Source organism: Scyliorhinus torazame, chromosome 6, assembly GCF_047496885.1.
Source record: "Scyliorhinus torazame isolate Kashiwa2021f chromosome 6, sScyTor2.1, whole genome shotgun sequence".
Taxonomy (NCBI): domain Eukaryota; kingdom Metazoa; phylum Chordata; class Chondrichthyes; order Carcharhiniformes; family Scyliorhinidae; genus Scyliorhinus; species Scyliorhinus torazame.
In genome coordinates, this window is record NC_092712.1 from 266,008,019 (window position 1) to 266,031,414 (window position 23,396).

General features: G+C 45.9%; 1 protein-coding gene across 2 annotated transcripts in view; it reads right to left on the minus strand.

The window, feature by feature from the left end:
- LOC140425410 (nuclear transport factor 2-like) overlaps positions 1-23,396 on the minus strand; it is a 42,752-nt gene that overhangs the window by 13,046 nt on the left and 6,310 nt on the right. For both annotated transcript variants that reach the window (XM_072509661.1, XM_072509660.1), the window contains exons 2-4: positions 6,647-6,774; positions 4,383-4,454; positions 2,783-2,881 (exon numbers count right to left, since the gene is read on the minus strand). In XM_072509661.1, the coding sequence (XP_072365762.1) occupies positions 2,783-2,881; positions 4,383-4,454; positions 6,647-6,745 (270 nt within the window). In that variant the 5' untranslated portion in view covers positions 6,746-6,774. The remainder of the gene's footprint in view (positions 1-2,782; positions 2,882-4,382; positions 4,455-6,646; positions 6,775-23,396) is intronic.

Consider the following 23,396-nt stretch of genomic DNA (forward strand, 5'->3'; position numbering starts at 1 on the left):
GTCGCCCCTTTCAGTGACCTATGGACCTGTACATCTAGATCTCTCTGATTGTCAATACTCTTGAGGGTTCAACCATTCACTGTATATTCTCTACCTGTATTAAACCTTCCAAAATGCATTACTTCTCATTTGTCTGGATTAAACTCCATCTGCCATCTCTCTGCCCAAGTCTCCAAACGATCTAAATCCTGCTGTATCCTCCGAATTGCTATCCGCAATTCCACCAACCTTTGTGTCATCCGCAAACTTACTAATCAGACCAGTTACATTTTCCTCCAAATCATTTATATATACTACAAACAGCAAAGGCCCCAGCACTGATCCCTGCGGAACACCACTAGTCACAGCCCTCCAATTAGAAAAGCACCCTTCCATTGCTACTCTCCGCCTTCTATGGCCTAGCCAGTTCTGTATCCACCTTGCCAGCTCACCCCTGATTCCTTGTGACTTCACCTTTTGTACTAGTGTACCATGAGGGACCTTGTCAAAGGCCTTACTGAAGTCCATATAGACAACATCCACTGCCCTACCTGCATCAATCATCTTTGTGACCTCCTCGAAAAACGCTATTAAGTTAGTGAGACACGACCTCCCCTTTACAAAACTGTGCTGCCTCTCGTTAATACGTCCACTTGCTTCCAAATGGGAGCATATACGGTCTCGAAGAATTCTCTCCAGTAATTTCCCTACCACTGACACAAGTCTCACCGGCCTGTCGTTCCCTGGATTATCAGTGAAGGAAATCTGACGTTGTTACCCGGTCTGGCCTACATGGGATTACAGATTTACACAGTGATGCGATTGACTCTCAACTGCCCCCCACTATTATGGCCTAGCATACCACTCAGTTCAAGGGCAATTAGGGATGGACGACAACATACTGGCCCAGCCAGAAATGCCCACATCCCAAGAACGATTTTAAAAAAAAATTTTTTTTTTTTTTTTAAATAAAAGTACACAGTCTGTTTGGGTACGGTTAGTATTTTTTTGTTTCACTCAAAGGGACATGCTGTTTGATACAATCCGGTAGTCATTGGGACGTGCGGCCTACATACCTGGATTCACACTGGCACTGAAATCTATAAACCAAATTACTCATTTGTGTGGGAGGCAAAACATATTTTTAGTTTGATGGCAGCATCCTATTGTGGGAGAATACCACTCATGTTGAAACTGCATAGTAGCAGCATGAAACAGCTAGCTTCACTCGTTGCTCAAAAAGAGACACCTTACCCTCCCTTGGTAATCTGAGCTAAACTGGGTACCTTTCAGGGCTGAAAGTGGCAATCTTAGGCATGAGTTTGAGCAATATACAGCGAGCAAATACCTAATCAGAGTAACCATTATCCCACAGAATGGTTAAGATGTGCCTTTTTCGGTATCAAGCAAGCAAATGGCTCAGGCCCTATTTGAGGTTTCCAACATTAGCTGTGATTCCACAACTGGACAGCACTTGCTAAACAATCTTAATAGCGCCAAGAATTACACTGACAACCAATTGAAGCTGATCAGTTGGGCTCGCAGTGTGGCTCACTTACACACGTTAGAAACTACATATATTCACAAATGGCCCTATCCTTTGCAGATAGAAGGAGCATGTGCATGCAGTGTGTCTTTTTCAATTCAAAAAAGCTTGGGGGACAATCAGTCTCTGGTTCATTCCCCACAGCAATTCCCTGACCAGAGTCAACCAGTTGGCTTTGAATTTAAACAACGGCATGGAAGTTATCTACTCTCTGCATTCTTTATGGTAACATTTGGATTGGTTTTATTGTCACGCGTATGGAGGTACAGTGAAAAGTATTATTCTGCATACAGTCCAGACAGATCAACAATAAGTGAAAAAAACCATAGGAGATACATAAATACACAGTGTAAATACATAGGCACAGGCAACGGGTGAGCATACGGAGTGTAGTACTTCTCAGTAGAGAAGGTGTGAGAAGAGATCGGTTTAGTCCATAAGAGGGTCATTCAGGGGTCAGGTAACAGTGGGGAAGAAGCTGTTTTGAACTTGTTAGTGTGTGTTCTCAGACTTTTGCAGCGAGTAACCTGGGTGGGAGGGGTCTTTACGTTGCTCGCTTTCCTGAGGCAGCGGGAGATGTAGGCAGAGTCAATGGTTGTGAGGCAGGCTTGTCTGATGGGCTGTGTTCACGACTCTCTGAAGTTTATGATCGGTCTTGGGCCGAGCAGTTGCCAGATCAGACTGTGATACAGCCAGATAGGATGCTTTCTATGGTGCATCTGTAAAAATTGGTGAAACACTCTCCTCTCAAAGAGAATAAAGTTGCTGCTCCCTTTAAAATTGGTATTCTTACCTACCTAGCCTGATAAATGCAACGTGAAACATCTCTTTTTTTCTCAATCTGCAAGTAGCAATGTGGAAACTCTGCCCTAAAAGGTTCTTGTGATTAGGTAATTGAAAATTAAAAACTGAGATTGATAGGTGTTTGTCAGGGGAGGGTATTAAGGGTTATGAAGCAATGTGGGCAAATTGATTTAATTGAATAGTGGACTAGGACTGCAGAGCTCAAAGGTCGACCCAAGTTCCACTGCCCTTTTAAAAAATGTAATTACCAATTTCACTCTGATGACAATAAATAAATCAGTGAAATACACAAGGACAGAGTTTTATTGGTTTGTTCATAGTTCCAATTCTAAACACCCAATTTTGTTGTTGAAGGCAAGATGCTGTCTGTTCGGTTACTGAGCCACATCACTGTAACACAGTAATTCTCCACTGAAAGAAACCCACAATTACGGAGCAAATTTCCCTACTCACCTTTAGCTGTCCTACCACCATACTGAGAACACAGCTATCTGGTGCTGGTTGATGGTCCTCCGCAGTTATATTATGCTGTATTTTCTGGAATGGTAGGCTCTAGAGAATTTAAAAACAAGAGATGTAGCAAATAAAGTTTCACTTCATGTTTAAGATTCAGTCAAACGATCAATGACAAAACCATTAGCAAAGGGAGAGAGACGCAAAACCACAATTGTGATGTGGCAAGTTTCCAAAGCGTAAAGAAAATGCAACTACTTTGAAGTTCTCAAAACAACCTCCAGTGCTCAGGACAAATATCTTGCGACTGACTCGAATGAAGGGTCTGCTTGCCAGTGAAAAGTAGTGGATATATCCCCTTCACGTTGTTAGGCTTATATTGTTTTATTATTAGCAAGTGCACTTAATGTGTACATCACTGGGTTACTCTGCAATCAGGCACACCCTGGGAAAAGTGGCATTGCAGGAAGCACACATTCAGGAAATCACAGACACAGAGCCCTTGAAAGCACCAACGCATGGAATCACCACGGATAATCCTTGCTCAATATATCAAATAGCACACAGTAGATTCCAGATTTAATTTGCCAACCATAGAAATTTATCAACAAAAATATTCCAATTCTTTCTGAAGACACAGACTTACTTATTGGTATCACACAAAACACCACTGACAAAAGACTTTGAATAGGCTGGGTGACAAGGCAGAGCAGCATGATGGATAAAAATCCTTTACTTAGGCCCTTGAGCCAGAATACTGTATACATCCCGTTAAAAAAAAAAATCAGTCATGTATTCCCATAGCTACTGCACTTGGTCAAATCTTTACAGAAACAGGTTAAGCAGGCATGTCGGATTTCCACATCTGATACCATTCCATAAAACTATATACAACAACCTGCCGCACATTTTCAGGAAGGAACTCCACCCCATTCTTTTTTTATTGCACTTTCACAAGTTAATGAACCTGAAATACATGTTACAAAAATCTGAATTGAGTATTTGATCTCAAATTAATATATCTTAATATTGGGGGGTTGCAGTATCCATGCCGAGAGATTAAGCATGAACGGCAAGTAGGATGCAAAACGATATTCTTTTTATTATAATACACAAATCGCCTCCCCCCGAAGGGTCTCCCTCCCCGACCTGCACCCAGGTCAAGGTTTTTAATATTGTGAGGGCTCCCCTTGTTAAAGGGGAAGCCCCGCCCCATTACTGGGGGAAGTTCATATTCATTGCAAGTCATGGAGAAATAGTACACCCCACGGAATGTGTAGCAGGAGAAGAAGTCATATATGATATAAACTGGATCCTATTATCTCCTCTCCGAAAGGCAGCTCCAAAAGCAAGTTGCCGATTCTCCTCGGTCATTACTCCAACCCCATCACCAGAGAATGCTCTTTGAAACTTGCCACAGTAGCCATGTGTACATTGACTCAGTGGTTACACTCAGTGGTTGCCTCCGTGGAACTCGCGGCTGGGGGGGGGGTGGAGAATTCATCCCCACATTGTGACAGTCCGGTTAACTCACATTACAGCGGTAATCATAATGTGTGTTAACACAAGAATTGCACTCAATAACACAGATTATACATACAGCTATTTTCTCCATTATTGCAGCTTTCCCTTGGAAAGGTTGTCCTTCCCATGTTAAACAGGAACAGTCACTCTGGAGCGAAAAAAAAGAGTTTCCAAATTAATGACATGTTATGAAGAGTAGATACTTACAACCTTTGACAAATTTCCATGCAGCTAAAGTTTATTTTCCTCTCCCTTCAGTTATTTTTATAATATGGGGACCAAAATTATGCACAGTACAAGCGGCCTAATCAAGGTTAAATACAGGCTCAACAAAACTACTGTTTTTTCATTCTATCCTTCTTCAAGTAAACTCCAGAGCTCGTTATGCCATTTAAAAAAAAAATTAAAACCTGCATTGCTACATTTCAATTTGTGTCTGCCATCCCGAGATTCTCATTTACCTCATTTAAATTTATTATCCAGACAATATGCTGACGCCTCCTTCCCATCAGAAGACATCACCTCATTTATCTATATTTAAATTCAATTGCCAATTACACACCTATTCTGCAAGTTTATTAATGACTTCTTGTATTTTGTCTCAATTGTCCTTTTTATTAACTATGCCCCCAATTTGGGATTGTCCGCAGATTTTGGAAATTTACTTCTGATTCCATTACTAACCATTAGTGTTGAACAACTACTACCTGTGAAACACCACTTCCCACCATTAGCTAGTCTGAGCAACTTTGTTTTGTAGTCAGCTTGTTTACCATTCTACTGCCTGCTCTCGTCTCTGAAAATCCGAATGTATTACATCTGCTCTATTACTTATTCAAATATTTCAATAAGGTTGGTCAAACATGACCTTCTCCTTGAAATCTGTGCAGATTACTCTTTTATATTTTCAGTTTCTAAATGTTCTTCTATTCATCTTTGAATAAAGATTCCATTATCTTTCCTACCATTGTTAGAATAAATCCATAGGATATTAGATCAGTTAACCTATCTCCCCTTTTAAGTACAGCAATCACATTAGCAGACTGTCAATCCCCTGGCATTATTTCCCTTCTAATAAAAGCTAATAGATATGAAATAGCACCTCTGCTATCTCTTCCCTAACTTTATTTACTATGCCCAGATGCAATCCATCTAGACCAGGGATTTGATCCTTGAAGTTTGATTAGTTCATCGATTATCTCCCCTGCTTGATCTTAATAAGTTTAATTTTTTTTAAAAATCTGTCCTAATATCATGCTCAGCTTGTTAGTTTCCTGGTAAATAACTAATCAATATTTCTGCCATTTCATAGTCATTGGCGGAGGGGTTATTTTGTGTTATCCCTTTAGTGACCTTATTCCCACCATGTTTTTTTGTGTCTGTAGAATATTTTACTTTCTTATATTCCTCAATAATTTAATTGCATAGCTCCCATTTACTTTCCCAATTTAAAGCGTTTTTCCTACTCGCTTTATATTCCCTTTGGTCATCATCTCCGGTGTTTGTTAAAGATAATTGATAGATCATTTAAAACAATTAAGGCGGCAGAATTCAATGGAGCATTCAAAATTAAGAGAGTGAAGGAACATTTCTTTCCAAGTTAGGAGGCATAAACTCAGGATCAGTTTTGAAGGCTGGGGTCTGTGTTTCTAATGCACATTCCACTCCAGCATTGCCTCTCCTACTAATTCCACCATCCCCTTCCTCCCCACCTCAATCTCTCTGTCCCTCATCTACCCTCTTCATCACTCCTCTTCAGAGCAGTGTCTTTTTTAATATGTTTTAATTAAGACATGGAATGTTTTGCCTTACGAGACTATTGAAACCAAGTCAATCACATTTAAAGGGAAAATTTTGTACGAGAAAATGGGACAAGGAAAAGGGACGACTGCATCAACAGTGGGGAAAGCATTGACAAAGTGGGCCATATGGTTTCCTCCTATTCCATGATTCTGGGTCTTTCAAAATTCGCCCAATTGCTAAGAGTTCAGCTAGTCTTTAGAACGGATACTGCAGTGGCATGGGGTAAGTGAAATCTTTCTGTAACATAATTCATTCCAAACCTCGTTCAGCAAGTAACAGTTCTCCTTTTCCCATTACATGGTTTCCCTGTTGGGACTATTTTATCATGTCATGCGGAGAACGCAAAACAAGAATCAGCAACAAGACCCCTGTTCAGCAGATGGCGAATTGCACAGGTACTGTAATCGTGGGAGCCCACCAAAGCAGAACTCACAATACTCTGGTCTTGAAACACAACTAAAACTACTCCCCAAAAGATACAATCAGCTGCAACACAAACACAAACTCTGCAACTAATACAAAACTGCACAAACTTACATACAGAGTCCCAAGCTGTGTTCGGTCTACATCAAACTGTTGGTAATAGTGATGCACAAAACCTCTACCAATCTGCTCCCACAATGGGTGTTCAGCCATTCTGATGCCCAATAATGAATGATTCAGTCCTGCCAAAGAGATGATATTGGTGAAATCATTATTTTCAACATAACCTAACTTCACCAGAATGCTTGAGTTAAGCTGACGGCAATACAACATTATCTATTCAAGATTTGCATCCTCAAGGCATTGCCGACATGCTCGGAATGCTGGTGGCAGCAATTGTAAATGAAACAAGACGGCACTCTGTCCAAACTTCACATTGGCGATTTCCAGCAATACTCTGGTCATAAGCTAAACTGAGCACATGATGGATCACCGGGTATCTATTCCACTGCGCAGGTCCACTAGTGTTGCCAAGACCTTTGGATCGCCCGGGAGCCTCCATGGATGGAAGACTGACCTGCCGGACTGACGTGGGCAACAGCTAAGTGGTTTGCAGTACTGCACCCAATGTACTTTTTACTGGCAGGACATATTCCCTGCACCCCTACTATCGTACCTGGCTTCCTGATGGCGCGGCTCCGCAGTTACAACTATCTGTCTTCTCTTAGCAGCTTAATAAGTCTTTCCTGACCTGGCATCGTAATTATTACCGACCGAGTGCAGACTGCAAGTGAAATTACTGTGAATGCAATTCAAGGAAAGGAGCATGCAATCTGATCTGACTATTGATGTGGACAAAGTTCCCCTGCTCCAAATCACTCACTATGTCTAGCCATTAGTAAATGTACCAATGAATTGTGCGCAAGGCTCCAGGCCCATTAGGAATCATTTGAAAAATGCCCACCTAGCCCATCGCGTTTTCTGTTCTGTTTGTTGTAACATTTTAAAAGAAACTGGTTTTTGTACAAACAAAAGTTTCCTCCAGATCGTATCGAGACGGGACAAGTAATACTGCTCCCCTGAATGCGTAAGATTTATTTACTGAATGCAGGACTTTGCAGAGTACACATGGCTGCTGCATTTCCCAACATTATATCAGTAACTACACTTAAAAAGTACCCAATTGGGAAAAAGCACCTACTGGACAATGCAAAACAATATATTATATATATATATATATATAAAATTATATATAGTTTTTCTTTTGTTTTTTTTCTTTTCTGCTGTTTTCAATGTATGTTCACAATTGCCTTTGTTTTATATATAACTTTAAATCTTTAATAGAAACATTTATAAAATAAAAGTACCCAATTAACTGGAAAGTCCATGGGCTGTTCAGTGTTGTGAAAGGTGCTATGTAAATACAACCGTAAATTCATGGCTCCCCAGCATCAGATTTGGGGGAACACCAAAGATGCACTGGGGAATTTCTCAGAAGTTCCCAGATAAGGGTTTGCTTGGCAATTGTCCAGAAGCACCAACTTCCCCTGGACAATTGCGCTGGGCTGGAAACCTCTGACAAAGCAATTTAAATCACTAACTTTGGATGGTCCTGCCAGTTTTAAACTCAAGTTACTCTGAAAGGGAAGGGGGAATAAAAGACACTTGTAACCTCAACATAACCATTTTAAATATCCAGACTGACCATCACACAGTACACCCCACATCCATCCGCCAAGTAACCCACCCCCAACCCCCCCCCCCCCCCCCCGCCGCTGATGCCCATAATCTCTCCGCGTACCCCCCACTCCATGTCCAAATCCCCACATTTCATTCACTACCATCTCCCCATCAACAGGACCTTTAAACTCCTGCTTTACAGCGGCCAGTGCTACAAAAAGGGCACGTCCTCCTTCCCTCGGCTCCTTTTACACTTTGCCACTAACGCAAGGGGCCTGCTTCACTGCTCAAGTCTCACACGGCCGGACCGGGCAAGACAGACAGTTAAAACTTGAACAGCAGATAAGTCGGTAAGGAGTGACACATAACTTCTAGTTATCCAGTGAGTACTCCCAGTCAGACAGAGAAGACAGCCAGGAGTGAGACAGCAAAGAGTGAGTTTGGGAATTTGAATCGAGGGGAATTCGAAGCTGGGTGGGGAGGAAGTGCTTTTTGTGACTGGTAAGTAGTGTTTCTGTTTCTTTTCATTGGTATATTTATTTATTTTTTTCTTCATTGTTTATTTATTTATTTAAATTTTTTTTTTTGGGGGGGGGGGGGGGAAAATTGAAATTGAAATAGTTAACCGAAGGTTTAAGACCTGGCAGGAGATCTCAGACCCGTGTCATGCTCCTCGTGTGCGATGTGGGAGCTCAGGGACACGTCCACTGTCCCTGGCTCCTTCACGAGCAAGAAGTGTGTCCAGTTGCAGCTCCTGTTAGACCGCTTGACGGCTCTGGAGCTGCGGATGGACTCACTTTGGAGCATCCGCGATGCTGAGGACGTCGTGGATAGCAAGTTTAGCGAGTTGGTCACACCGCAGGTGAAAGGTACTGAGGGAGATAGTAAATGGGTGACCAAAAGACAGAGCAAGAGTAGGAAGGCAGTGCAGGTGTCCTCTGCGGTCATCTCCCTGCAAAACAGATATACCGCTTTGGATACTGTTGAGGGAGATGGCTCACCAGGGGAAGGCAGCAGCAGCCAGGTTCATGGCTCCGTGGCTGGCTCTGCTGCGCAGCTGGGCAGGAAGAAGAATGGCAGGGCTATAGTGATAGGGGACACAATTGTAAGGGGAATAGACAGGCGGTTCTGCGGACGCAATCGAGACTCCAGGATGGTATGTTGCCTCCCTGGTGCAGGGATCAAGGATGTCTCAGAGCGGCTGCAGGACATTCTTGGGGGGGTGAACAGCCAGCTGTCGTGGTGCACATAGGCACCAACGATATAGGTACAAAAGCGGGACGAGGTCCTACAAGCTGAATTTAGGGAGCTAGGAGTTAAACTAAAAAGTAGGACCTCAAAAGGTAGCAATCTCAGGATTGCTACCAGTGCCACGAGCTAGTCAGAGTAGGAATGTCAGGATAGAGAGGATGAATACGTGGCTCGAGAGATGGTGCAAGAGGGAGGGATTCAAATTCCTGGGACATTGGAACCGGTTCTGGGGGTGGTGGGACCAGGACAAACCGGACGGTCTGCACCTGGGCAGGACTGGAACCGATGTCCTAGGGGGGGGGGGGGGGTTTGCTAGAGCTGTTGGGGAGAGTTTAAACTAATGTGGCAGGGGGATGGGAACCGATGCAGGAAGTTGGAAGGTAGTAAAACAGGGACAGAAATAAAAGGCAGTAAGGGGGAAAGTGTAAGGCAGAGAAGCCATAGTCAAAAATCAAAAAGGGCGACAGTACAAGGTACAGTGACTGAGGGGAGCTCAGTGAATAGGACCAGGAATACTAAAAGAAATAAAACGGGAAGTGAAAACATTAATGGTAAGCGACGCGGCAGGTTGTTACAGGAAGATATGGGTTCGACGACAAGGAAAATTAGGAGAAAGGTTATGAGGAAATATAACTTAGGAGACGTTACTGATCGAGGTGTTAAGATTCAGAACAGAGGTAAAAAAGCCAACATAAGTGTACTTTACCTGAATGCTCGTAGTATTCGGAATAAGGTAAATGAGTTGATGGCGCAAATCATCGTGAATGACTATGATTTAGTGGCCATTACTGAAACATGGTTAAAGGATGGTCATGACTGGGAGTTAAATATCCGAGGGTATCAAACCTTTCGGAAGAACAGAGTGGATGGTAAGGGAGGTGGCGTAGCTCTGTTATTTAAGGATGACATCCGGGCAACAGTAAGGGATGGCATCGGTGCTATGGAAGATAAGGTTGAATCCATTTGGGTGGAAATCAGGAATAGTAAGGCAGAAAAGTCACTGATAGGAGTAATCTATAGGCCACCAAATAGTAACATTATGGTGGGGCAGGCAATAAACAAAGAAATAACAGATGCATGTAGAAATGGTACAGCAGTTATCATGGGGGATTTTAATCTACATGTTGATTGGTTTAACCAGGTCGGTCAAGGCAGCCTTGAGGAGGAGTTTATACAATGTACCCGCGATAGTTTCCTAGAACAGTATGTAATGGAACCTACGAGGGAACAAGCGGTCCTAGATCTGGTCCTGTGTAATGAGACAGGATTGATTCAGGATCTCATAGTTAGGGATCCTCTCGGAAGGAGCGATCACAATATGGTGGAATTTAAAATACAGATGGAGGGTGAGAAGGTAAAATCAAGCACTAGTGTTTTGTGCTTAAACAAAGGAGATTACAATGGGATGAGAGAAGAACTAGCTAAGGTAGACTGGGAGCAAAGACTTTATGGTGAAACAGTTGAGGAACAGTGGAGAACTTTCCAAGTGATTTTTCACAGTGCCCAGCACTATACAGGTACTATACCAACAAAAAGGAAGGACGGTAAAAAGAGGGAAAATCGACCGTGGATATCTAAGGAAATAAGGGAGAGTATCAAATTGAAGGAAAAAACATACAAAGTAGCAAAGATCAGTGGGAGACTAGAGGACTGGGGAATCTTTAGGGGGCAACAGAAAGCTACTAAAAAAGCTATAAAGAAGAGTAAGATAGATTATGAGAGTAAACTTGCTCAGAATATAAAAACAGATAGTAAAAGTTTCTACAAATACATAAAACAAAAAAGAGGGGCTAAGGTAAATATTTGTCCTTTAGAGGATGAGAAGGGAGATTTAATAATGGGAGATGAGGAAATGGCTGAGGAACTGAACAGGTTTTTTGGGTCGGTCTTCACAGTGGAAGACACAAATAACATGCCAGTGACTGATGGAAATGAGGCTATGACAGGTGAGGACCTTGAGAGGATTGATATCACCAAGGAGGTAGTGATGGGCAAGCTAATGGGGCTAAAGGTAGACAAGTCTCCTGGCCCTGATGGAATGCATCCCAGAGTGCTAAAAGAGATGGCTAGGGAAATTGCAAATGCACTAGTGATAATTTACCAAAATTCACTAGACTCTGGGGTGGACCCGGCGGATTGGAAATTAGCAAACGTGACACCACTGTTTAAAAAAGGAGGTAGGCAGAAAGCGGGTAATTATAGGCCAGTGAGCTTAACTTCGGTAGTAGGGAAGATGCTGGAATCTATCATCAAGGAAGAAATAGCGAGGCATCTGGATGGAAATTGTCCCATTGGACAGACGCAGCATGGGTTCATAGAGGGCAGGTCGGGCCTAACTAATTTAGTGGAATTTTGACGACATGAACAGTGCGGTAGATAACGGGGATAATGGATGTGGTATATCTGGATTTCCAGAAAGCCTTTGACAAGGTGCCACACAAAAGGTTGTTGCATAAGATAAAGATGCATGGCATTAAGGGGAAAGTAGTCGCATGGATAGAGGATTGGTTAATTAATAGAAAGCAAAGAGTGGGGATTAATGGGTGTTTCTATGGTTGGCAATCAGTAGCTAGTGGTGTCCCTCAGGGATCAGTGTTGGGCCCACAACTGTTCACAATTTACATAGATGATTTGGAGTTGGGGACCAAGGGCAATGTGTCCAAGTTTGCAGACGACACTAAGATAAGTGGTAAAGCAAAAAGTGCAGAGGATACTGGAAGTCTGCAGAGGGATTTGGATAGGCTAAGTGAATGGGCTAGGGTCTGGCAGATGGAATACAATGTTGACAAATGTGAGGTTATCCATTTTGGTAAGAATAACGGCAAAAGGGATTATTATTTAAATGATAAAATATTAAAACATGCTGCTGTGCAGAGACCTGGGTGTGCTAGTGCACGAGTCGCAGAAAGTTGGTTTTCAGGCGCAACAGGTGATTAAGAAGGCAAATGGAATGTTGTCCTTCATTGCTAGAGGGATGGAGTTTAAGACTAGAGAGGTTCTGCTGCAATTGTATAAGGTGTTAGTGAGGCCACACCTGGAGTATTGTGTTCAGTTTTGGTCTCCTTACTTGAGAAAGGACGTACTGGCACTGGAGGGTGTGCAGAGGAGATTCACTAGGTTAATCCCAGAGCTGAAGGGGTTGGATTACGAGGAGAGGTTGAGTAGACTGGGACTGTACTCGTTGGAATTTAGAAGGAGGAGGGGTGATCTTATAGAAACATATGAGATTATGAAGGGAATAGATAGGATAGATGCGGGCAGGATGTTTCCACTGGCGGGTGAAAGCAGAACTAGGGGGCATAGCCTCAAAATAAGGGGAAGTAGATTTAGGACTAAGTTTAGGAGGAACTTCTTCACCCAAAGGGTCGTGAATCTATGGAATTCCTTGCCCAGTGAAGCAGTCGAGGCTCCTTCATTAAATGTTTTTAAGATAAAGATAGATAGTTTTTTGAAGAATAAAGGGATTAAGGGTTGTGGTGTTCGGGCTGGAAAGTGGAGCTGAGTCCACAAAAGATCAGCCATGATCTCATCGAATGGTGGAGTAGGCTCGAGGGGCCAGATGGCCTACTCCTGCTTCTTATGAAGTTGAGTCGGATTGCCACTCTGCTTGAAGGATGAGGGGGGATCTGATCGAGGTATATAAAATGCTAAAAGGAATTGATAAAATTAAGTAAATGTAGACCAAATGTTCCCCCTTGTGGGCAATCTAGAACAAGAGGTCACAGGTATAGGTTGAGAGGCAGTAGATTTAAAACGGAGATGAGGAGGAACTACTTCTCGCAGAGGGTGGTGAATTTGTGGAACTCGCTGCCCCATATTGCAGTGGAGACCAAATCATTAAATGGTTTCAAGAGGGAGATAGATATATTTCTGATTAAAAAACGAGTTACAGGGATATGGGGAACAGGTAGGGACGGAGCTTTGAGACCAGGAAGAGATGCCTACTTCTGTTCCTAATTCCTATATTCCTCAGTTACCTGAAAATCCAGTTGATCTTATCTCGCCCAACCTCCCATCGCAGACCGGGCAATATCTGGGCAGTGCAGTGTGTCCCTGGGGCTGAGTGTCGATGGCTGTAGAGGTGAAGGCAAGAAAGCCACGTCCCCTTTTTTATAGCACTGGCTGCCTAGTATAGATGTGGGGTGGGTATGGTGATATGCATGCACACAAATGTATATAGTTGTATAAATGTATAAAGCTGCATATCAGTACATGTAATCATAGGTATGACCTCCGGCCAGCAGGTGAATTCAGACATGCAGCGACCCAGCAGTTGGCAGTAGGACGTACAACAGGGAGTAGCTCCCTAGGAATTTGAGTAACTTTGTCTGTATACAGATTTGTTAGTTAACTTTCCGCTATTTGACAATAAATCACTGTTCTGGTTGAACACATGTTCTGTGTGTATCTTCACCATTGGGGGAACCACAGAACACAACAGGGGGGGCTGGGGGTGGTCTGATCCGGTGGAGACCAGATGGGCTGGCCAGGGGAGGGGTCAAAACAGGCAAGGCCTTTGGGGATGAGAATGGAGTCAGGTCATGCCAGGCCCAGCCTTTGGGGGGGCCTGAGAAAAGTGTACAATAGTTGCCCAGAAGCTGGAAGCGGTTTTAATTCAAACTATCTGGGTAACTATTGACGTAACATAGCCAGAACCATCCGAAGTTTTGCAATTTTAGTCACAATTTTCAGGTAGTTTCCAGTGGAGGGCCATGGGGAAGTTTGCACTTCCCAGAAAATTACCGAGCAAATCTTACCTGGGAACTCCTAGCGGTGGGAAGGGGTTCCCCCAGCGCTACTTTGGGGTGCCCACCAAACCAGATACAATGCCCTGGAGCTCAGAAGTAATATCCTCATATCTTGAGAATATGCTTGTACCACAGAAGTTCAACCAGAGTGAATGGAAGTAATAGATACAAACTGGGGCAGCACAGTGGCGCAGTGGGTTAGCCTTGTTGCCACAGTGCTGAGGTCCCAGGTTTGATCCCGGCTCTGGGTCACTGCCCGTGTGGAGTTTGCACATTCTCCTAGTGTTTACGTGGGTCTTGCCCACACAACCCAAAGACGTGCAGGTTAGGTGGACTGGCCATGCTAATAATTGGAAAAATGAATTGGGTACTCGAAATTTAGGGAAGAAAAGATGAACGTCCTTCCAAAGTTGTTGTTTGTTTTTCATTCCCTCCTGATATTCTTGCCAAAGCTGGTATTCCAAAAGGTGGACAGGTTAATTTCGGCATTTGTGTAGGCTGGCAGGACGCCACGGATTCAGAGTTTTTTTAAAAAAGGAGACATCGGGTGGGGGCAGGCGCTTTCAGATCTGCTATACTACTGCTGGGCAGCGAATGTGGAGGTGAGGCGAGGCAGTTGAGGGAGGGGGGGGGGGGGGGGGGGAAAGAGTGGGTGCAGGTGGAGGATGCTTTGTGCCTGTGTGTGTGGGGGAGGGGGTGTAAGGGCCCTGGCTATGGCTGTCTCCCATTCTCCCTGGTTAAGTATACTGGGGGCCCGGTGTTGACATCATCCCTAAAGGTTTGGAATCAGCTGAGACAGCATTTTGGCGTGGGGGTATGTCGGTACTGGTCCCATATGTAGGAATCACAGATTGGCTCCAGCGGATGTACAGACTGGCAGAGGGAAGGGGTGGATCAGGTGAGGGTGCTGTTTGTAGAAGAGAGGTTCGCAAGGTTGGGAGAGTTATAGGAGAGATACCAGTTGCCAAGGGGTGAGAGTTCAGGTACATTCCGATATGGAACTTTGCACGGAAGGATACCTTGCTGGATAGGCTGTTAACAAAAGGATTAGCTGGAAGATGGGAACATTGCGGACATTACAGGGAGTTGGTGGACACGGAGTAGGCACCGATTGAGCAGATAAAGCGGAAGTGGGAGGAAGAGCTGGGAATGGAATTTTGATTTTTTTTGGGGGGGGGGGGGGGGGGGGGGCGCACCGGATGACTGCGACATCATTCTGTGCTAGGATCACAGAATCCCTAGTGCCGAAGGAGACCATTTGGTCCATCAAGTCTGCACTGACCCGCTGAAAGAGCAGCCTAACCAGGCTCCCGCCCTATTCCTGAAGCCCCATAACCCTACTCAACCTGCATATCCCTGGACACCAAGGGGCAATTTAGAATGGCCAACCTTCCTAACCTACACATCTTTAGACTGTGGGAGGAAACCGGAGCACCCGGAGTCTCCACGCAGACACGGGGAGAAAGTGCAAACTTCACACAGACACCCAAGGCTAGAATTGAACTCGAGTCACTGGTGCTGTGAAGCATCAGTGCTAACCACTGTGCCACCATGGATGATCCTGGTAGTTTAAAGTGATGCATAGGGCTCATATGACGCAGGGGGGGGGGGGGGGGGGGGGGGGGCACGATACTCATTGTGGCGGGGTCGTCACAATGCTGGTGGGGGATGGGGGTTGCCCCAATGCTAGTGTGGGGATCCACCATGTACTGGGGCAGGGGAAGAGTTTATTTCAGATGCAGATCGAGGCCCCCCTTTAACGATAGTGCCCCAATTTCGATGGAGCTGGCTTTGCCAGCTCTTTCAGGCCTCGACCCACCAGCATGATGGGGGAAACCATGCCCCCAGATTCTCTGTGTACAGAGAGCCAGGAGAGAAAACTCAGTTGTACAGCAGAACTAGATGTCGGTTTTCACGCTGAAACCAACACTGAAAAATATCGTATGGTTCTGCCCCACATTTGCTTCTTTTGCAAATCATTTTAAATCTGTGCCCTCTTATTCTTGATCCTTTTTCGAGTGGTAGCGGTGTCTCCCTATTTCGCTGTCCAGCCCCCTCATGATTTTAAACATCTCCATCAAATCTCTTCTTTCGCCTTCTTCTCTCCAAGGAGAACAGTACCAATCTCTCCAATCTATCCTCATAACTGGCTCCAGGGTCAAGAAATTAATTCTTGTAAACTTCTGCATTCTCTCCAAGGCGTTCACATCTTTCCTATAGTCTGTCCCCCAGAACTGTATGCAAAACTCCAGCTGAAGTCTTGCATAAATTAAAGAGAGGTAGTGGCATTGTCACTGGACTGGTGACCCAGAGACCCAACTCAATACTCTGGGATCCAGGTTCAAATCCCACCACAGCAGGTGGTGGAAGTGAATTCAGTAAATATCTGGAATTAAACAGTTTAGTGATGACCATGAAACCATTGTCGATTGTCGTAAAAAGCCCAGCTGGTTTACTAATGTCCTTCAGGGAAGGAAATCTGCCATCCTTACCTGGTCTGGCCTACATGTGACTCCAGATACAGCAATGTTGTTGACTCTTAAGTGCCCTTTGAAGTGGCCTAGCAAGCCACTCAGTTGTATTAAGCCGCTACAAAGTCAATAAAAAGAGCACCCGGCATTGACCTAGACACTGGAAATGACTATGGCAAAAGTCAACCTTGCAAAAATCCTCCTTACTAACATGGGGTCTTGTGCCAAAATTGGGAGAGCATTCTCAGACTAGTCAAACAACAGCCTAAAATAGTCATACTCACGGAATCATTCCTTACAAGTAAAGTCCCAGTCACCACTATCACCATCCCTGGGTGTGTCCTGCCCCACCGTACTAGAGGCATGTGCTCCAGAACTTCTTGTGCCCTTAGCAAAGCTGTTCCAATACAGCTTACACTAGCATCGACCCGCAATGTGGAAAATTGCCCAGGTATGTCCTCTCCACAAAAGCAGTTCAAATCCAACCCGGCCAATTACCGCCCCATCAGTAAAGTGATGGAATGGGTTATCAACAGTGCTATCAAGCAGCACTTACTTAGCAATAACCTGCTCACTGACGATCAGTTTGGGTTCCATTAGGGTCACTCATCTCCTGACCTCATTACAGCCTTGGATAGAAGAGCTGAACTCCAGAGGTGAGGTGAGAGTGACTGCCCTTGACATCAAGGCAGCATTTGACCGAGTATGGCATTAAGGAGCCCTAGCAAAACTGGAGTCAATGGGAATCAAAACTCTCCACTGGTTGGAGTCATACCTAGCACAAAAGGAAGATGATTGTGGCCGCTGGAGGTCAGTCATCTCAGTCCCAGCACATCACTTACTGCAAGAGTTCCTCAGGGTAGTGTCCTAGGCCCCACCATCTTCAGCTGCTTCAATGACCTTCCTTCCAACAAAGTCAGAAGTGGAGATGTTCGCACAATGTTCAGCACCATTCGCATCTCCTCAGACACTGAAGCAGTCCAAATATAAATACAGCAAGACTTGGACAATATCCAGGTTTGAGTTGACAAGTGACAACTAACATTCGCGCCACACAAATGCCAGGCAAAGACTATCTCCAATAAGAGAATGAAACCATCACCCCTTGACATTCAATGACATTGCCATCACTGAATGCCCTACTATCAACTGTTTAAAAAAAATTGATTTATGGGATGTGATTTTATTGAATGGAAAAATCAGTATTAATGCAAATTGGGCCCATTGACCTCACAGCCAATTCTCCAATTAGCAGTCACAATTCTCCAATTTAAACCCATTGAAGGGGGTTGGGGGGGGGGGGGGGGGAATGGTGATGAGGGATATTCCAGGGGCCTCAACAAGGTTGGCGGGGGGGGGAGGGGGGGGGGGGGAACATAAGAACTAGGAGCAGGAGTAGGCCATCTGGCCCCTCGAGCCTGCTCCACCATTCAATGAGATCATGGCTGATGTTTTGTGGACTCAGCTCCACTTTCCGGCCCGAACACCATAACCTTTAATCCCTTTATTCTTCAAAAAACTATCTATCTTTATCTTAAAAACATTTAATGAAGGAGCCTCTACTGCTTCACTGGGCAAGGAATTCCATAAATTCACGACCCTTTGGGTGAAGAAGTTCCTCCTAAACTCAGTCCTAAAAATTGATTTATGGGATGTGGGCTTTGCTGGTTAGGCCAGCATTAAGTCCATCCCTAGTTGCCCTTCAGAAGGTGGTGGTGGAATTGCCTTCTTGAACCGCTGCAGTCCTTCAGCTGCAAGTACACCTACTGTGCTGTTGGGGAGGGAAATACAGGATTTTGTCCCCAGCGACAGCGAAGGAACGGTGATATATTTCCAAGTCCGGGCGATGAGTGACTTGGGAGGGGAACCTCCACGTTGTTGGGTTCCCAGGCATTTGCTGCTCTTGTCCTTCTAGGTGGTAATGGTCATGGGTTTGGAAGGTGCTGTCGAAGGAATCTTGGCGAGTTAGTGCAGTGCATCTTGTCGATGGTACACAGGGCTGCCGCTGTTAGTCGGTGGTGGAGGGTTTGAATGTTTGTTGAAGGGGGAGCAATCAAGCAGGCTGCTTTGTTCTGGATGGTGTCGAGCTTAGTGTTGTTGGAGCCGTATTCATCCAGGCAAGTGGAGAATATTCCATTACACTCCTGACTTGTGCCTTGTAACCCCCAGGATGTTGATTGTGGGGGATTCAACAATGGTAATGCCATCGAATGTCAAAGGGTGATGGTTAGATCCTCCCTTATTGGAGATGGTCATTGCCTGACACGAATGTAACTTGCCAGCCCAAGCCTGGATATTGTCCAGGTCTTGCTGCATTTGAACACGGATTGCTTCCTGGGGTTATCATTTTTTTTAAAAAAATATTTTATTGAAAATTTTTCGTCAACCATCACATTACATTGTGTATCCTTTACACAATAATATAACAGTATAAGTAACAATGACCTGTTTTATAAACAAAGAATAAATAATATATAACAAAATCGAAAACTAAAACTAAATGGCAACTGCCTTGTCTCAGATAAACACTCTCCAAAAATATGATTTAACAGTCCAATATACAATTATTTATAGCAACGACCTATACATATATATTAACAACCCTGAGTCCTTCTGGTTCCTCTCCCCCCCCGCCCCCCCTGGGCTGCTGCCTTCTTTTCCATTCCCTCTATCTTTCTGTGAGGTATTCGACGAACGGTTGCCACCACCTGGTGAACCCTTGAGCCGATCCCCTTTGGACGAACTTAATCCGTTCCAGCTTTCTAAACCCTGCCATGTCATTTATCCAGGTCTCCACCCCCGGGGGCTTGGCTTCCTTCCACATCAACAGTATCCTACTAGGGACGCAAAGGCCAAAACATCGGCCTCTCTCGCCTCCTGCACTCCCGGCTCTTGTGCAACCCCAAATATAGCCAACCCCCAGCTTGGTTCGACCTGGACCCCCACTACTTTCGAAAGCACCTTTGTCACCCCCACCCAGAACCCCTGTAGTGCCGGACATGACCAGAACATGTGGGTGTGATTCGCTGGGCTTTGAGCATCTCGCACACCTATCCTCTACCCCAAAGAATTTACTGAGCCGTGCTCCAGTCATATGCGCCCTGTGTAACACCTTAAATTGAATCAGGCTTAGCCTGGCACACAAGGACGATGAGTTTACCCTACTTAGGGCATCCACCCACAGCCCCTCCTCAATCTCCTCCCCCAGCTCGTTCCCATTTCCCTTTCAGCTCATCTACCATAATCTCCCCCTCGTCCCTCATTTCCCTATATATATATATCTGACACCTTACCGTCCCCCACCCATGTCTTTGAGATCACGCTGTCCTGCACCTCATGCGTCAGGAGCTGCGGGAATTCCCTCACCTGCTGCCTCGCAAAAGCCCTCAGTTGCATATACCGGAATGCATTCCCTTGGGGCAACCCATATTTCTCGGTCAGCGCTCCCAGACTTGCGAACTTCCCATCCACAAACAGATCTTTCAGTTGCGTTACTCCTGCTCTTTGCCATATTCCAAATCCCCCATCCATTCTCCCCGGGGCAAACCTGTGGTTATTTCTTATCGGGGACCCCCCCAAAGCTCCAGTCTTTCCCCTATGCCGTCTCCACTGTCCCCAAATTTTCAAAGTCGCCACCACCACCGGGCTTGTGGTGTATTTATTCGGTGAGAACGGCAATGGGGCTGTCACCATAGCTTGTAGGCTAGTCCCCCTACAGGACGCCCTCTCCAATCTCTTCCACGCCGCTCCCTCCTCTTCTCCCATCCACTTACTCACCATTGAGATATTGGCGGCCCAGTAGTACTCACTTAGGCTCGGTAGTGCCAGCCCCCCCCTATCCCGACTGCGCTGTAAGAATCCCTTCCTCACTCTCAGGGTCTTCCCGGCACACACAAAACTCATGATACTCTTTTCGATCCTTTTGAAAAAAGCCTTCGTGATCACCACCGGGAGGCACTGAAACACAAAGAGGAATCTCAGGAGGACTACCATTTTAACCGCCTGCACCCTCCCTGCCAGTGACAGGGATACCATGTCCCATCTCTTGAAGTCCTCCTCCATTTGTTCCACCAATCGCGTTAAATTTAACCTATGCAATGTACCCCAATTCTTGGCTATCTGGATCCCCAAGTAACGAAAGTCCCTCGTTACCTTCCTCAGCGGAAAGTCCTCTATTTCTCTGCTCTGCTCCCCTGGATGCACCACAAACAACTCACTTTTCCCCATGTTCAGTTTATATCCTGAGAATTCTCCAAACTCCCGAAGTGTCCGCATTATCTCTGGCATCCCCTCCACCGGGTCCGCTACATATAACAACAAGTCATCCGCATACAGAGATACCCGGTGTTCTTCTCCTCCTCGAAGTACTCCCCTCCACTTCTTGGAACCCCTCAGTGCTATTGCCAGGGGCTCAATCGCCAGTGCAATCAGTAATGGGGACAGAGGGCATCCCTGCCTTGTCCCTCTATGGAGCCGTAAGTATGCAGATCCCCGTCCATTCGTGACCACACTCGCCACTGGGGCCCTATACAACAGCTGCACCCATCCAACATACTCATCTCCAAAACCAAATCTCCTCAGCACCTCCCACAGATAATCCCACTCCACTCTATCAAATGCTTTCTCGGCATCCATCGCCACCACTATCTCCGCTTCCCCCTCTGGTGGGGGCATCATCATTACCCCTAGCAGCCTCCGTATATTCGTATTCAGCTGTCTCCCCTTCACAAACCCAGTTTGGTCCTCATGGACCACCCTCGGGACACAATCCTCTATCCTCATTGCCATTACCTTGGCCAGAATCTTAGCGTCTACATTTAGGAGGGAAATAGGTCTATAGGACCCGCATTGCAGCGGGTCCTTTTCCTTCTTTAGGAGAAGCGATATTGTTGCCTCAGACATAGTCGGGGGCAGCTGTCCCCTTTCCTTTGCCTCATTAAAAGGTCCTCATCAGTAGCGGGGCGAGCAAGTCCACATATTTTCTGTAAAATTCAACTGGGAATCCATCTGGTCCCGGAGCCTTCCCCACCTGCATGCTCCTAATTCCTTTCACTACTTCCTCTATTTCAATCTGTGCTCCCAGTCCCACCCTTTCCTGCTCCTCCACCGTGGGAAATTCCAGCCGGTCCAGAAAGCCCATCATTCTCTCCCTCCCATCCGGGAGTTGAGCTTCGTATAATTTTTTATAAAATGCCTTGAACACTCCATTCACTCTCTCCGCTCCCCGCTCCATCTCTCCTTCCTCATCCCTCACTCCCCCTATTTCCCTCGCTGCTCCCCTTTTCCTCAATTGGTGGGCCAGCAACCTGCTCGCCTTCTCCCCATATTCGTACTGTACACCCTGTGCCTTCCTCCACTGTGCCTCTGCAGTACCCGTTGTCAGCAAGTCAAATTCTACGTGTAGCCTTTGCCTTTCCCTGTACAGTCCCTCCTCCGGTGCCTGCGCATATTGCCTGTCCACCCTCAGAAGTTCTTGCAGCAACCGCTCCCGTTCCCTACTCTCCTGCTTTCCTTTATGTGCCCTTATTGATATCAGCTCCCCTCTAACCACTGCCTTCAGCGCCTCCCAGACCACTCCCACCTGAACCTCCCCATTATCATGGAGTTCCAAGTACTTTTCAATGCACCCCCTCACCCTTAGACACACCCCCTCATCTGCCATTAGTCCCACGTCCATTCTCCAGGGTGGGCGCCCTTCTGTTTCCTCCCCTATCTCCAAGTCCACCCAATGTGGAGCGTGATCCGAAATGGCTATAGCCGTATACTCCGTTCCCCTCACCTTCGGGATCAACGCCCTTCCCAAAACAAAAAAGTCTATCCGCGAATAGACTTTGTGGACATAGGAGAAAAACGAAAAATCCTTACTCCTAGGTCTGCTAAATCTCCATGGGTCTACTCCTCCCATCTGCTCCATAAAATCTTTAAGCACCTTGGCTGCTGCTGGCCTCCTTCCAGTCCTGGACCTCGACCTGTCCAGCCCTGGTTCCAACACCGTATTGAAATCTCCCCCCATTACCAACTTTCCCACCTCTAGGTCCGGGATGCGTCCTAGCATACGCCTCATAAAATTGGCATCATCCCAGTTCGGGGCATATACGTTTACCAAAACCACCGTCTCCCCCTGTAGTTTGCCACTCACCATCACGTATCTGCCCCCGCTATCTGCCACTATAGTCTTTGCCTCAAACATTACCCGCTTCCCCACTAATATAGCCACCCCCCCCGTTTTTCGCATCTAGCCCCAAATGGAACACCTGCCCCACCCAACCTTTGCGTAGTCTCACCTGGTCTATCAGTTTCAAGTGCGTTTCCTGTAAGATAAGAAACTTAAGGCAGACGTGTTTAAGGTGTGCGAGTACCCGTGCCCTCTTTATCGGCCCGTTCAGCCCTCTCACGTTCCACGTGATCAGCCGGGTTGGGGGGCTTTTTACCCCCCCCCCCCTTGTCGATTAGCCATCCCCTTTTTCCAGCTCCTCACCCGGTTCCCACGCAGCTGTGTCCCCCCCAGGCGGTGCCCCCCCCGCCCATCCCACCCCATACCAGCTCCCCCCTCCCCAGCAGCAGCAGCCCAATAATTCCCCCCTCCCCCCCCCCCCCCCCCCCGCTAGATCCCCCATTAGCGTAGTTACACCCCCCATGTTGCTCCCAGAAGTCAGCAAACTCTGGCCGACCTCGGCTTCCCCCCGTGACCTCGGCTCGCACCGTGCGACGCCC